The 16,367-nt window shown below is 40.1% G+C and overlaps 1 protein-coding gene across 1 annotated transcript in view; it reads left to right on the forward strand.

The window, feature by feature from the left end:
- Window positions 1-1,962, forward strand: part of LOC100651888 (ichor) — a 3,927-nt gene extending 1,965 nt beyond the window's left edge. The window contains exon 2 of the mRNA XM_048409239.1: window positions 1-1,962. This exon is cut by the window's left edge and continues 98 nt beyond it. Coding sequence (XP_048265196.1) covers window positions 1-685 — 685 coding nt within the window. The 3' untranslated portion in view covers window positions 686-1,962.
- Window positions 1,963-16,367: the final 14,405 nt, after the last annotated feature.

The following is a 16,367-nucleotide window of genomic DNA, read 5'->3' on the forward strand; positions in this document are numbered from 1 at the left end:
CGGTGGTGGAAACGGAACAGGTTCGGAGCACGACCCGGACGCGTCGCGCGATTGGATCGACATTGCCGAGTGGATCGATACCGCGTGCTCGCCGAAAGCTCAAGAAACCACGTCGCCAAGCCCGTATTCGCAGATATACGGGACGACGACACCTTCGACGCAAGCACAGCAGCACGGCTCGACATTGCAGAGTTTGCTGACGCATGGGTACGCGCCTCTGATCAACGCCAGGTTGCAATCCGCGAATGCTGGCCTACAAAATGCATCCTGCGGCGAGACTCCGTCGTCGACGAGCCCCTATCCACCTGTCAGTCCACCTGGCAGAGTCTCAACCTCGTGCAGTCCCGATCATTTGCTGCACTCGTCTTTCGCGGCACCTTCTCACCCTAGAAAGAGGTCACGGCCTGCCCCAGGCTCGCAGAATCCGTCGAAGAAGAGTCCAGGCACGGGTGCGACGGCATTACCGTACGGAACGGAATCTGGCCTGATAGGCGGCAAGGAGAAGCCGGTGCATAGGTGTTCCATCTGCAACAGAGGATTTCTAAACAAGAGCAATATCAAGGTGCACTTGAGAACGCATACGGGCGAGAAGCCGTTTAGGTGTGAAGTATGCGGCAAAGCCTTCAGGCAGAAGGCGCACCTTATTAAACACCAACAGATTCATAAAAGGATCGGCAGGGATTAGATTGATGGAGCGGTTTCTCTCCATTGTGGGGAGAACGTATCGAGCGTACCTAAATTACTGTAAGTACCTATGTCGAAATGATTTTGAAAGAAGTTAAAACGTCGAAACGTCGACGAATCGATCGTTACCTAACGCGTTTAATACGATTCGTTCGAGGAAAATCAACGAGAAGCTGATGCGTTGTTAAACGGGGACCTAAACGAGCAATCTGTTTCTATGCAGCATATGTGAGTGAGAAAACTTACGCCGAACCTAACGAAACCGTGCCGAATGGTAATTCTCGGTCTCGACTTGGAAAAGATAGGCGGCAGTGCGTAATTCCCAGGTGCAATATCGAGCAGGATCGAGAATCTCGTAGATGGGTACAAAGTCTTCGATCGGGACTCGACCAACGATTCTTCTGCGGGGGTGAATTCAGGAGAAGTGAGATGATCTCTTGTGCTTTGTTATACTGACGACGTTAAATTGTGCGTGCAAGCCACTGTCGCGAGGTGTGTACATATACGTGTCGATAACAGAGCACACGTACGCGGGTACGTGCGTATACATACGTAGAACGAAACGAACATTAAAGAAAAAGGAAAATCTCGAGCAAAACATATTGAGCAGAGAGAGTATATATATATATATATGTGTGTGTGTATGTATATAATATTATATATATATATATATATATATATACATATACATATATGAGTGTATACATATACATAGCTAAGTGTAACATATACGTAATAGACGTAAAAGGAAGTGACGAAAACTACGCGAGGCGCGGCCACGCGTATGGCCTCGCTACGGATGTACCTAATCTCTTCCAAATACGTTTTATTTTTATTTTCCTTTTTTTTTTTTTTTAATCAAGTAAGTCCTACCGCTTGTTCTCTTATTTATATTGCTTTTATATTATATACTCTCACAGTCATATTGTCCGCAGTCCTTTTCTGTTTCTTCGTTATTTAATTTCATTCGTCTCTTTCTCTCTCTCTCTCTCTCTCTCTCTCTCTATCTCTATCTCATCTATTCTCTTGCAATCGGTTTATCTTTGTAAGATAGTCAATCGTTTTTTATGTCGTTTTTTTTACTCGTGTTTCTCATCCTTTTCCGTTGCCTGTTCTCCCGCTCTGTAAGTTCCTTTCGTCCTTTAGCTTTTGATCCTCACGCATCGTTTGTAACACGTGTACGACAACAGTTCCAGGATTGTTCGACGATATCCTTTCTTTTCTTCCTTTTTCTTCTTTTTTCCTTCTTTTCTTTCTTTTTCTCTTTTTTTGTCTGAGGGGAAAGAGAATTATACATACTTGCTCGATCGTTGTTTCGATTCGTCGTCGGAGAACGAGTCACGAGCCTTCGATGGATCGACCGACGGAGGGCGATATCTTTCTTTTAAAAATACGCGACGTTTTCAAACGAATACTCATTAGTTTTCGACAGGCTGATACTTTCGACCATGATATTAATTTATTCCGATCGTCCTTCCTTACTCGATCCACGAATTCTCGTTAAAATTGTATCGTGTGTTGCGATGGTCGATGACTGCGGAACTGTAATTTTTAATTTGTATAAAGTCGGAAGATGTGGATTATTTATAAAACTCATGTTCGATTAAATGATTGTTACCGTAATACAAAGTCGCCAGTTCGTTTTACTTCCCACGATCCCTACATCCTCCGTAGGTGCGCTGTTTGGTCTTCGACGTTTTGTTCGTCTGTTTTCATCTGATACGAGATAAAATCCTACGAATTAACGAAATATAATCTTTCTTTTGGAATGTTGAGATATCATGGATTAACGCGGTGTACTTAATTTACCTTATAAGAGTAGATCACGCGAAATGACCATTTTTAGTAACGAAATTTGCCATCTTCGTGGAAGTTTAATCGAAGCGGAACGTATCGACATTCGTAAGGTGAAAGTTGGCAAGTCTTCATCCGAAATAATCAGGCTGTAATACTTGACGACGAAATGTACCCTCCGTGTATTTATGGGGCTAGCCAATCAGGAACCACACGCAGATCTCGGCTGTTCGTTGCGTGTTCCGTGTATCCGGATGTCCTCTCACGTGTACGTGCCCGTTTTGTTACTTTTATTTCGCTTTAAGTGTGGCACTGACTCAAAGAGGAGAGCCCACGTCCGGATTCTGCGTTTACTTCGTATAATGGTACCGTTGCGTGTTTCGATCTCTGGCAAACAGATTTTTCATCTTATCGTACATTTGACGGTGGATAAAAGCTCTATGTCTGTTTAATACAAAATGCAAATACGAAGTATCGAAAGTAATTAAAAATTTTTATCCGCGTGTAACCAAGTTCGAAACGAATTTCTAATTTTACGTTGGTCAAGATATATAGTCCCATATACAATATATCGTTCTATAAGAGAAATCTGCGTTAGTAAATAGTAATAAATAAATTAGTAATACAGTATTTAGCGTTCTAAACAGAGTTTTAAATTTGATTTTACAGGAATTTTCGTTTTACGATAGAAATTTGTTTTATATTATATATCAATTAATGTAATATTAATGTTATATTATATATCAATTAATATTTCAAGGAAAATTTCATTTCATCCAGGATTTTAGCGCAGAGTAGGAGTTGAGATATTTAGGTAGGCTTCGCGTTGTCGCCGTGTGTCTTATCTCCGTGTTTAATATAGTTGCGCGTTACGTACGATAAATTGCCGATATATCGATAAATGGTCGATACGTGATATTTCATTTTCAATGAATCGGAACGCAGTCGCGTGCAGCCGTGACGACACGTTCGAAACGCGTTTAAAAATAAAACTCTGTATCCCGCTACAATCGGATCGAAAGGCACGACGACTCCCTGTTCTCTTTCGTTACTTCGTTACACGTACTTGTAAAAATGTACTTGCTCCGTAACAATAATTTATTTCTCTTTTGCTTAAGATTAACCTGTCTTTTCTTCGCAATTTATTATCGTTTTCTCCCCGTTCCGTTTCCCCAATTAAACAGTGAGTAGAAAGTTTTTCTTTGCTGGTCGGTTGCTATATTATTATTACGTTGTCTTGTATAATTTAATTCCCGCTGCATTCGTAAAACGGGGAATTCCCCGGTTTCTCAATGAATACGCGTATTACTCGAACACGCATACGCATCATAGGTCTGATTTTCTCAGCTCGCATCTTTGTCTCACGCAGTAGATCACTGGCAAGTCAGTCGATTACCACGTTCGCTCCGTCTCGGAAGTATTGGCACACGTACGTAAACTTAAGTAAACGTTAAAACATGTTAGAAAATTATGACGACGTTCCGAAGCGTTCAACTATTCCGTATTTATCTTATTTCCGAGCGAATCGTATTTTGCTATCATATTTACAAAGTTCTTGAGTATCGAAAGAAACTATGTAAAGTGAAATTTCAGTTTACGTGAATTCAGCCTAGTTATAACAGTTTCATAATAACTTGTAACCATTGCAAACAATGACCTTGCTACTTTTCATTCAACGTTGAATATATTAACAATCGTATTTATTTCGTTTTATTGATGTCTAAAATGAAAAAGATCTGCTAATGACGTTGCACGATATAATACGAAGATTATACGATATAAAGATATAATACGTTGGCGATGTTTCGGGAACATTAAGTTTTTACGTTTGTTAAAAGTAAAGCGTATGTATATATGGAAATGAAAGAGGAGCGTCGATTCGAGTGGAGGGCACGTGTCAAATTTGCACGACGAAGATCGGTCAAAGGTGGCGAGCGTTCACGAAGAAAGGAAGAAAAAAAGAAAGAAGGATTGGAGACAGTTTCCGCGACAGGTTGTAGGAACGGTGCATTGGTTAGAATAAAGACCGCGGGCCATTGTTAAATGTAATAATATAACGGGGTTACGGTCCCAAAGGTTACACGGTCTCTCGTGACGTTGTCTTGGCAGGGAGAATAGGGGGACAGAGGTAGAACGGGTGCAGCCGGACGAAAGAGGAGGCGAGATCGGGAGGCCGATCTTCTTATTTTGGTCCGACTATGGAGATCCGTTAAAGCCACAAGCGCGAATAGCAGGTACAAACGAATACCTCGCAATTTATGCGATAGACGCGGTCTGCTACCGCGAATCCGTTCATCCGCCATCGCCATTTATCACCATTTATAACCATTTATAACCATTTATCGACGAATTTGCCTGGGACAGAGGCCGAGAGACTGGACGAATTACGATGCACCTCGTTTTTCAACATGGATAATGTATCAGCTTGGACCTGTATATATACAACATATAAAACATCCAGAGTAAATTATTCGTAATACTTTTCTAAACGAAAATGATTCTCTGCTTAGATTTCATTTCCTTAATCTTATTAACAAATCAAATATCAACTTCCTCGTGCAATATTTTATGCATATATACCAATATCATCGAATAGTAAGTATAGAACGTGACAATCGTTAATTAAGCGGTAAATTTCTGCAGCAAATTGTCTTTTGTAGGGCGTGTAATTATCCTAACGCGATATTTCTATAAATAGTTGGTCGTGTCTGATAATATGTATTCGACAAAGTATCGATCAGTCCGATTGGACAACAAGAGACATATCATTGGTCGTATTCGGTCGAAATGGAAAGAATAAGAGGATGAAAGAAATCGATCGGTTGAGAGAAGGAACCGACCCGAAGGACGAGTGATTGATTAAGAAAGGCGAGAAACAGACGAGATACGAGGAGTTAGAGGCTAAACGTTAAGACGGCGAGGTGGAAGAAAGGGATCGTGGCATCACGAATCCAATCGCGGCCTACGTAGCCAGTCAGGCCAATGACCTAGATTTTTCGGGCCCGTTGGGCCAGGCAGGGCTTTTTACCAAAGATCGCTGGGTCAGGTTATAACGAGCGTACACCTTTTCTAGGAGACTGGTTCCTGGACTCCCGTAGCGCGGCAACGTAAGAAGGTTCCCGACGCTGCAGCGAATCGAAGAATCCGAATTAACAGAACGCTCGGTGTCGATACTACGTATTCCACTATCCACTCGGTATCGGCGGACTCATCTGCTGCTTTTAAATAACGATTAACGTTGAAAAACGACGTTTCTACGATGTTTCGAAATTATATATATGTATGTATATATATATATATATATATATATATATATATATATGCAATGAATAAATAGATACGTAATTTGAATATAGAATTATCAGTTGTGAACGATCCATTGCATCGTAGTTGTATCTTATCTTATCCGGAGAGTGCTCCCACCCGCCTTCGAATTCCAGGCAAACATCCGCGTTCCTGGCGAGCGTTTTCACGTTTCCGTTTCGACCGCCAACCTAGTAATTTATAAATTGCCCTTTGTAGCGGTCAACGTTAAGTCGGACAATAGAGGCACGCGGAAGTGGAGGAAGATGGATATTTTCGGAGGTGGTTGGAGCGTGCAGGAAAGAAGAGTCTCGGAAAACGGATGTGCGGAAGATTGGGCTCGATTATGGGCTCTCGTCGAGGGAGAGAGGGAGAGAGGGAGAGAGGGAGAGAGGGAGAGAGGGAGAGAGAGAGAGAGAGAGACAATGGACATCCTTCTGTGGTTTAGTGCACGGGTTCTACCGTTGGGTAAAGCGTGACAGACGGTAGCGTGCTGGCAGCGACTGTAGAACGGCATAGGCCGGTCGAAGAAAGTCTTTCACCGTGTATGCGACTCGACAGGGGGGGAGTACCTTTCGCGGAGTACGAGGAGTACGAGGAGTACGAGGAGTACGAGGAGTACGAGGGGTACGAGGAGTACGAAGAGTACGAGGAGAAGGAGCAGCAGCGGATAGTGGTGGAACAGGGCAAAGAGGAACGACGAGGGAGGAGAACGATGTTATACTACGTTGTTACGTTGGTATACTTGGTCGTCGGTACCAGGCAGCGATGTTCCACTTACACGGCACACTTAGCAACCCGCCTCGGTTCAGGATCCTGAAGAGTGGGTCTATTCCACGGCTGCGACCGCGTCATGTACTACTCGGTCGTGTATACGACGGCTGTTCCGACGTGAAATTCCTGATAGAGCGCAGGCCGGCCGTCGATACTTGCTTAGGAAATGACGGACTCGATGCTAGAAAACTAGGGGAGAATTCACGTGCGCGCGTTCCGATCGATGCTTATCATTCGCGCCGAATTTCCACTTAAACCGCTGACAAATTCAGATTCAACGCGATTATTAGTATCGATAAATTGTATTGCGTGGCAGTAACGAGGATCGTAACTTTGGCAATGTATGGTGGAAAATTAGAGAGCTAATGTCTTCTAATCTAAGAGCTAATCTCATGTGTTTGCGAAATTATTTTATCGTTAAGAAAAACAAACTCTTTGTCCGTGTAACTCGTAATTTACGTCTTTGTAATACTTTGATTTTTTAATAGCTTGCTGAAAAAGCTGACGAGAGCATTGCTGACAAAACTTGGCGCGGTTATTCCGAGAGAAATGATTTCGTTATAAACTAAACGTAATCTAACGAACTAGTTCTCACAGGTTGAAGGTTCTAGGGCAACGGAGTGTTTCGATACGTGAAACGCGCCAGATAATTAACATAACAATTGCGTGTCGCGGAATGACGGCAACGCGTTCTTGCTCCGGTGTTTGCCTTTCAGTAGCCTGGCGTCTTTCGAAATAATTTACATACTTACGTCGATGTAATAAATATATAGGAAAGTATATCGAAATTAACAATTAATAAATATATAATAACAGTTGGATAAACTTGCGCGAAAACAGAGGTTTGTATTTCAACCTTTTCAAGCATTACGAAATCGTCAGAGTCGATATAAAGTTTATAAAATCGTAGGCGGAAACAGAGACATACCGTTATTAAGACCTTAAGCAAAAAAAGAGCTTAAACAAATCGTTGGAATTTTTCTTAATTAATCGATTAAAAAAACGTTGAAAAATAAGATTCAGTCGTGAAAACTAACTTAACGGATTAAAGAACGTTTGTAAATGTAACGTCGAGTTAATCGGGGAAATAATAAGAATTACCAGACTGTTTATTTTTAAGCAAGCGCATATTTTTTGTTAATGAATTAATGTTAATTGCGTTACTTGGATCAATATCATATAAGTAGCTACGTTACAGGTACCTTGAATATATTCGTCGAGTATCGGACATTGGCAGTCGTAGGAAGGTAGCGAAGTAGGTAGCGAATCGTACGAAATTTGATATATCCGAGGCTAAATGATCGATTTAAGCGACGATCAAGTCAATTGACAATACCTTTTCTAGCCATTGTAATAGCGACATGTTTCATAATCAGCGACGAGATAGAGGCGGCGCGCGAACGTCCGTGTCTCGAAGATTATGCAGCAACTGGGCCGAGTCGAAATTCGAGCGTTTGCTCGTGGTGCGAAGGATAGAAGACCGGTGGCATCTGCGGGTGTCGTTGTCCTCGCGATTCTGCGGAGAATATGATCGACGCGATGGCGGGATGAAACAGCAAGATGTTCCGAATTCCCGTTGAGAAATCGAAATTACGTCGAATCCGCTCGTTCCAAGTTCGACACGCTTTCCACCATTTAAAGAAAGTTCCGTCGCGCAAAATTCTGCGTCACTCGCGAAATCCTCGAAATTGCACTTGCAAGCACGCTCGCCGATGTCTCTAGTACTGTTTCATCGAGAACGAGGGAGATCGAGACTGGCGATATGATGCAAGGTAAAGAGTACTTGCTTATTTACTGTGCTACTCTGCTATGGTACTCTACCATTGGAGACGTTAACCAACGTATTTTATTATTATTTATTTCATCCAATTACAATATACGCAAACGAATAATTGAAACTGCAATTACTCCGCGTTACTCTCGATCGAACTGAACTCTCGATTCGTTGGTTCTTCTTTGCATACGTTTACAAACGTGCAGTACGTTTACATACGTTTACACGTACGGTTGATTATTACGTTACATACTTTTACTTTTTATTATATTATAGTTGGCGTTGTAAACGGCTACATACCAAATTTCTTTTCTTGTAAGACGTTATTACGTAACATTGCGTGCCGTTGCGCGTGATATCGATATTTTTCAATTTTATCGTAAATTTGACCAAATTTTGAAAAATAATTCCTTCCCAGTAATTTATTATATAAAGCGGTGAAGTAAAATTGTACGATGTAGAAACAGAATTTTTACATGTACGAAATTTGGATATTTTGACGAATAAACGTAGAACAGAGAATAAACGTAGTAACTTGTTTTACCAATAATCGCAATAAATAGACCGCTTGGTGTCGTCGATACGATGCTCTAATTGCGTATTCTCCGCCTGTACAAACGTCGTTGAGATATTGTTCTCTGTTCTAATTCATATTCCAACTCATATACGTATGTTCTTCGTCTACGTAAATGTTATAGATGTACAGACTTGTACAGGCTGTTGGGAAATGGTTTGTCACGAACATCGAAAGATAACCGGCGAATCGATCTTGACATTGAAGAAAGATGGACATTTTCAAATACACGTCCTATATATATCTTTTGACACGTGTGATTGGAACGCGGTCGAGCCTACAAAAACTACGTAAAGCTGGAAGAACTGGAAAAAATGTATCGTTTAATGGCGGTGAAAGTTTAAAATCTAAAAATAAATGCGTAATATGTTTGAATGGAAAATAGACAGTTGTCCCGGCGGTTGCTGACGAACCGATTGCGCGGCGGTGGGGCCGCGGGGCAGGAAAAAGAATTTCGTAAATGGACGAATAATTAAAGGCGATTCGAATCATGTGAGTGGTATGGTTCACACAATTACGTGTTCTGAGCTGCTTCTCAATGGACGATGGTGGGTATGCTTTGTAGACAAGAAGACGAGCACCTTACACACGCGAACACACTGTACACGCATAGAGCCGCGTCATACTTCCAACTTGTGACTCCGTAATAGGATTCTCCATTCCCGTGGTAAAGTTCCCATCGTCTGGTCTATCGTTCTTCGGTCTTTTCAACGCAACCTCAGCCGGAGATCGTGTCAAAAGATTCGCGACACATTAGGTCGCAGTCCGACGAAAATAAGAAAACAAAACGATTCAAGGAATATGTTTCTCGTTTCGCTTCTTTCTTCGACTCGATTCGCACTCGATTCGCACTTTCGTGACGATATTACGAAACAACCAATATAAATGAGCGACAACTATTCGATTCTCTCGATAAAATATCTTGATCAAATAACTTTGATGTTAGATGTTTGACGTTAGATTTTTACTTACAAGTTGTAAGAAAAACATTGGAACTTGTATATATACACGGAAGGTAAAACCAAAGCTTTAGGTAACCTTTTAAGGCAATTAAAACGGGAAAAAATCCATTATTTTACTATTAGATTGGCAAAAATATTCGATCGTCCGGTCACAATTCTACGTCTGTATCGGTCCAGATAACGAGAATCTTCCTATACCCTGAAGCTTAAATGCGGAACACTCGTCGATCTATCGAAGAAAGCAGAACACAACGAATAGTACGTAAAGCATAGAAAGCCTTTCACCATTAAGATACTATCGGCAAAATAAGCGTGTACATAGGAGGTGCTAAAGAAGTAAGTTCACAAAGGTGAAGGAAGATTTTTTGAAACCAGGCGGCAATTGTTTCCTCGGAAGGAGGTTTGACTTTCCGTAATTATACTCGACCCACGTGGCAGACCGTGGCCTGTTAACTTTTAGTCAAATTGCTCGTTCCGTCATCGTTTAAAAATCTCGATCGTTAGCGTACGAGTAGCGTCAGTCCGTGATTAAGGGGCCATTAAGCGTTACCTCTCGCCTTGTTGAAATTTGCCAAATAAAGCTCGCTTTACGATGTTAGCTTCGTATTATCCGTTCAAACGCAGAATGCATTATTGTTATTGAACGAGGAGGGATAACGAGGCAAGAAGATATCGTTGTACCGTTGAAAAAACGAGGAAATTCTTCCTGAATACTAGGCCTAGCGATTTTTAACGCGTATCTAAATATATTAGATAAAAGTGATACCGACTAACGAGTTGCACAGAAGCTACCTTTAATCGACCCTTATAAGATTATATAAGTTTTATATAATTATATTTGTTCGATCGATACGTTTACCGAGACGAATCGTTTATTATTTAAGCCGTACAACGTCAATCGTGTATTTGGATAATGAAATTAAAAGACTCGCACAGAGAGTTTAACTCGCGAGATTTATCATCCGAACGGTAGTACTTAATCGGGTAGAGTGATTTTTGCTCGAACGAAACCGTGTGGATAATACAAGTGAACCTCGGTGTTAATATATTGGCTATCGAGGCTGCTAGTTGGGAATGCTTTTGAAAACGAGGAAGAAATGGCGCAGTAAGACATGGAGAAATACAGTTAAGAATTCGTCGCACGTGGAATCGCTATATCTAGCTGTTCTTGCCCTTATCTGATGCTCCGTTTAAATAAGAATTCCTAATTACCATTGTACACTCCCTTCCAGTCACGATTTACGATTTGCCGTCGAACCATGTACACGTGGAATGACAACGATCGCAGCTTGTCATCGGCGTTAAGGGCACCTGCCATCGTTCTTTTTGCTTCGGCACCACTATCTTTTTCCTCTCTCCTATCGGTTCTAGCGGTACCGTGATTACATTAGCATACTTTTAATGCGTGCGCAACGACCAAATTGTAACATATAATATATATATATACATATCTATGTATAGAAGCTAACAATCAACGATCGATCAACGGATAGATTGAAAACCTTGATTGGGCTAACGAGGTAAGTGCTTATGGGCTAACGTTACTCGTAATTCAGATTCGATGGTAATCGTTGCATTTGCTCGGTATCGTAGAACGAAGCCAATGTACAAAGTATAAAATATCGAGAAAAATCTCTGCGTAAATTTCAGTCGTATACTAATTAAAAAAATTGTTAAAAAATTAATCGCAGCCTAGTTATTACATAGTTACACGTTAGAGCAGTTAATAGAATATATTAACAATTCGGTTGTTTATAATTATCGATCAAATTAAATAATTATTATATTATCGAATTATATTATTAAAATAAATAATTATCGATTAAATAACATTTCGATATCTCGTACCTTTTTACGTTATTTCACTCTAAGCATGTATTGATGCGATAGATGTAAAGATTCCTATTTGGTGTGCAGCACTTTGCATACAAGTTTAAAGATTAAACATAAATACAGAATATTTCGAACGAGTGAAATTTGTTAAGATCGTTGAATTAAAATTTTAACGAAATTTTAATGATTTCTAAATATTTACAACATTCCTTCCTCGTTGTTTATAACTTGTAGCTTAAAACCAAGTAATTTTTAGAACGCGTATTTGTTAAGACTTCCTACTTACATACATGTACATTATATGCTCTAAAAGTTTTCGACCTTCTTTTCAAAACACTCTATATATTTCGCTTTCTCCTAGATGTTCGGAAAGACAAGTATCTTGGCAAAAGCGTAATCCTTTGTATACACGTAGAAATAGAAGGAATATCTCGTCGACTTCAATATCGTTGAGTAGACTGATTGATAAAGCTATTATTGATCGTTAAACGTACAAACGTATACGACAAATTCATAAAAATCTATCTAGTTAGAATAATCGATTGACAACGATGAACGTTCGATTGGACGAACTTTGAATTAAAATATCGAATAAATACCGAAACGTGTTGTCAAACGAACGTTATTTCCGGCCAAAGGAAAGAAAAGGAGGAAATCGATTGTTATCGTACGATCTTTCAAAGTAATAATTTGGCTGATGTGGCTGCTGATGAGACTAATCGTTGTACCCCGTTGTGATTTACGACGTTTGTCGCGAATGCGATATACATCCATACATATACGTAGGTATATGAATATTCATATATTGGAAAAATTGACCTTTCCTTTCTGACTGTTGTACGACGAATAAGTACTCGACATTTCATCCGTATCTAATTATTTCACGATGATATAATATAATAGATGCGAGGATTCGAATGAAAAAATAAGTAAGTAATGCACGAAATTCGTCAAATTTCATAGAATAATAGACGTCGATCGTAGCCGAGCGATTGTTGATTTTTCACACAGATCTCATTAAAATTGATATTCTTCTGGTATCCTGTATGAATACCAAGTGGCGTTTGTTTTCATTGTCTCATTTTTTTTCGAGAATGGATACATTTCGTACTCGTAGGTGGTATTAATGATACTTGTATCGCGTTTCCGTAGATTTCACCGTCGGTATCGTTATAACGATTCCGCACAGTAGTTTCTGTATATCGATCGAATGCGAATCCGAAAGTGTATTCCGTTTCAGTTCGTACGTAGTTCAGTTCGTATTAGAGTATTAGAGAGACGATCGATTGGTCGCTGTATTTTACAAAGATTTAAACGTGTACGAAAAATGTAAGCTGTTGGTTAGATTTTACCTTAACGATATCGCTATTGTACGTTGAGATAACGTCGCGACCAGAATAGCGTGCATTCTGGGAAATTTCAGCGTAATTGTATTTAGACACGCAGGAATAGCTCGAAACGCATTAATCTAAAATAATTGTAATTTAACAAGATGCAATATAGAATAAAGTTGCTGATAACGTTAGAAATATAATGCTGGCTCTTCGATCGAGCGTAAACCGAAATACCGAATACCGAATACCCATAAATATGTTTTACTTGTCGCGGTTTATTTTGGAAAAATGACAATTGAAAGAGAAAATGGTATTACAGATTATTCGATGTTGCTCGATGAAAGTTTTTCCCATCTTCTGTCGTTTCGGAGCAGAGCAGCTTGTCCTAGCTAGGCGAGACCCACTCTATATTGCAAGGAAGAAGTGCGTTTTTCTTTAATTTTTCGGATCACTGAATGGAATCAAGTAGTGGAAGTAAGTTAATAGATCAGTGTTTACGAACGATACGATACATGGTATGATACGTATTTATCGGTTAGGCCTGAACCGATTCGCGACTTTGGTATACGACATTTTAAATATTATCGAGATCCAAGTAATAAAATAAAGCAAATGAATTATTGGTAGTATTACCACTACTATGTATATTTGTTTACATGCTTGTAATACATGCTCGTGCGAAATAATCACGGTCTTGAAATCGTTATTAACACGAGTTTCCCAACAGTATTCACAACGTAAACAATAGAACATCGGGTTCGAAAGTTCAGAATTAATTTTCTTTATTGAAATACTAATATATATCTAATTATTTTAAAAAATCGTCACATACATACATACATATATATATATATATATATATATATTAATTGATTAATTAATAGAATGAACATTTACGAGATACAGAGAGTTTTCTATCGCAGTAATTCTATCGACAAAAGGAAATAGTTGACCTACCTATTTCAACATGTTCACCTTGCCTGTATGTTACTTGCCTCTTTACAAACAGAGCTCGATATCTAACTAACGATAGCTGGAAAAATGCGCAGAGTAAGGCAGCATGATGATAAAACGTCTGCAGTTTTGTGTTGTGTTTGGATGCAACCAGGTCACTTTGATCATCTCTGGTGGAAGCAGGCACAGATAGATTTCAATTTGTTTCGGAAGAAACTCGCTATAACTCGGAAATGAGGTCGAACGAGGTGTTTTCGTGTTTTCGTGTGCGAAATTTACCACCGAAGCAGTCGGATCAACCAAAATGTTTTTGCCCAAAATTCCCAACGTGTATTTTTATCTCGACCGTTCAGTGTGTAGAATTTTTTATAGATTGTAATTTCGTTAGAAAATTAAAAATGACAGTCACAAATGACCAAAGTGACAGAGCGATTTTGTACTCGGCCCAAGCCACTCGTAGATCGTTGCGTCTTGACGGGTTAAAGTACGCTTTCGGGCTTCGTCCGGTCGTTCCTCGTCCTCGGTCTTCGCAGGCTGTTCTTGCACGCGGCAAAACAACCTCGAACGCGGCTAATGGGCCGAGCTGACGTCGCGGCTCGCTTAGCGATCAAGTTCGATTTCTCTTGGCATCGTAGCTACCGCGTGTGTAGCACGCGCGGTGAAAACTATATGGGGTGCCGTCGAAAATTCCCATCGAACATTATCGTCGTTCAGTTGAATAGGCGAACGAAGTACCACCTTCCGCGAGTTGGCAGCTACTAGCCAACGGTGCGGTGTGACGATGATCGATCTCGATACGATTTGAACTATATTCGTCGAAGTTGGTTACCGGTGGAGGCGAAACCTTTTTTTCGTTCGCTCGTGACACACGCGCCTGAATATTATCTCATAATATTGAATTTTTCATTTTCACGTTGATTAAGATTTCGAGTTGGCAAGGCAAACTGGGATATGTTCGCTCATGGAGCTCGAAACAAATGTACGATCGATGTACGAATTTTAATGTACGAATTTACAGATCTTACAACTTTCGATTCAATTATTAACGATTAGAATTCGTATAAATCGCTTTGTTTCTATTGTGATTGCCAATCGTTCATTTTCTTTCAATAGATCTCTTAATTAGATGATCTTAATTAGAGTTGTTTTAGATTCTAGCAACGATATTTATATAAATACGTATTACGCAAATTTTTCGCCAATCTTTGTATCGTGCTGCATTAGTTTCTAATTTTCCGAGGAAAAAACGTTTCTGTGACAATAATTTCTCCTATTTTAAAAACGTTTTAGACGTATTGGAAAAAGTCATTTCGCGTCGCGCCTGCAAGTATATAACCCGCATTACGCGATCTATTTCGACCGCAGTGAAAGTGCCACACTTTGTAGCATGCTTGTTTCCAAAGATCGTGACTTTGACTAAAATTTACTTGGTTGTTCGTTGCTGGCATAATTATACCATCAAATTACGAGTCAACTGTTCATTTGCATCGTTTTACATGATTTGAAAGTGGGAAAGTAGCTGTTAGTAAAAGGGCGGAGATATATCTTTGATAGAACTGTTCGTCCATATTATTTTATAAATTCTTCGGAAGTCAAACTATGAGTTAGGAGGATATTTGGACATTATAAATAATGTCATCAAATTAAATAAGGCAGCCGTTGAATGAGAAAATTTCTCGTTGTCGGCGTAATATCGGCGTCAGGATCGATGTAACCATATCATTGCACGTTTAACTTTATTACTATAATCTGTACAATAACTGTACCGTTGGTACTGTTACTACTGTTACTACTGTTCCAGTATATCTAGCGCGTCCATTGCCATCATTATCGAGCCTGCTATTCGAATAATCCACAAAATCAAGGATCGCTCGACGTCGACACTTTGTTAACGTTCCATCTTCGTTTGCGCGTTTTGCAGTCACGAATCCTCGAACGATCATCCAACGATCATCCGCTGGTTACGACGAATAAATCCGGCTGATTGAAAACGCGATGTATCGACGCGCGTTTGCGTAGAGTCGATCGGTTCTTTTGCCAATGTTGCACCAGGAAGAGAAGGTACACTGTGCTTGGAGCACATTGTAGAAAGCACCGATTGCGTTGGTGGCTCTCTCTCTCTGTCTCTCTGCCTCTGCCTCTGCCTACTTCAATGTACAGATACGCCAGCACGAAAGCGTTCATCCGTTGCGTTGCAAGCGTGGAGAGTTGATCGAATAGCTTGATCGGAAATCGAACGAAACAACAGCTCGGAAGAGATAGCGGTTTCAAACCTTTAATATATAATAGCGGTGCATTTAAATTTGTACGTAGACTGTTGGAAAGGGATAATTTAGGAAACAAGATAGTGCGCTTCGTAACTACAAAAGCAATCTGAGATT

Source organism: Bombus terrestris, chromosome 10 (assembly GCF_910591885.1).
Source record: "Bombus terrestris chromosome 10, iyBomTerr1.2, whole genome shotgun sequence".
NCBI lineage: Eukaryota > Metazoa > Arthropoda > Insecta > Hymenoptera > Apidae > Bombus > Bombus terrestris.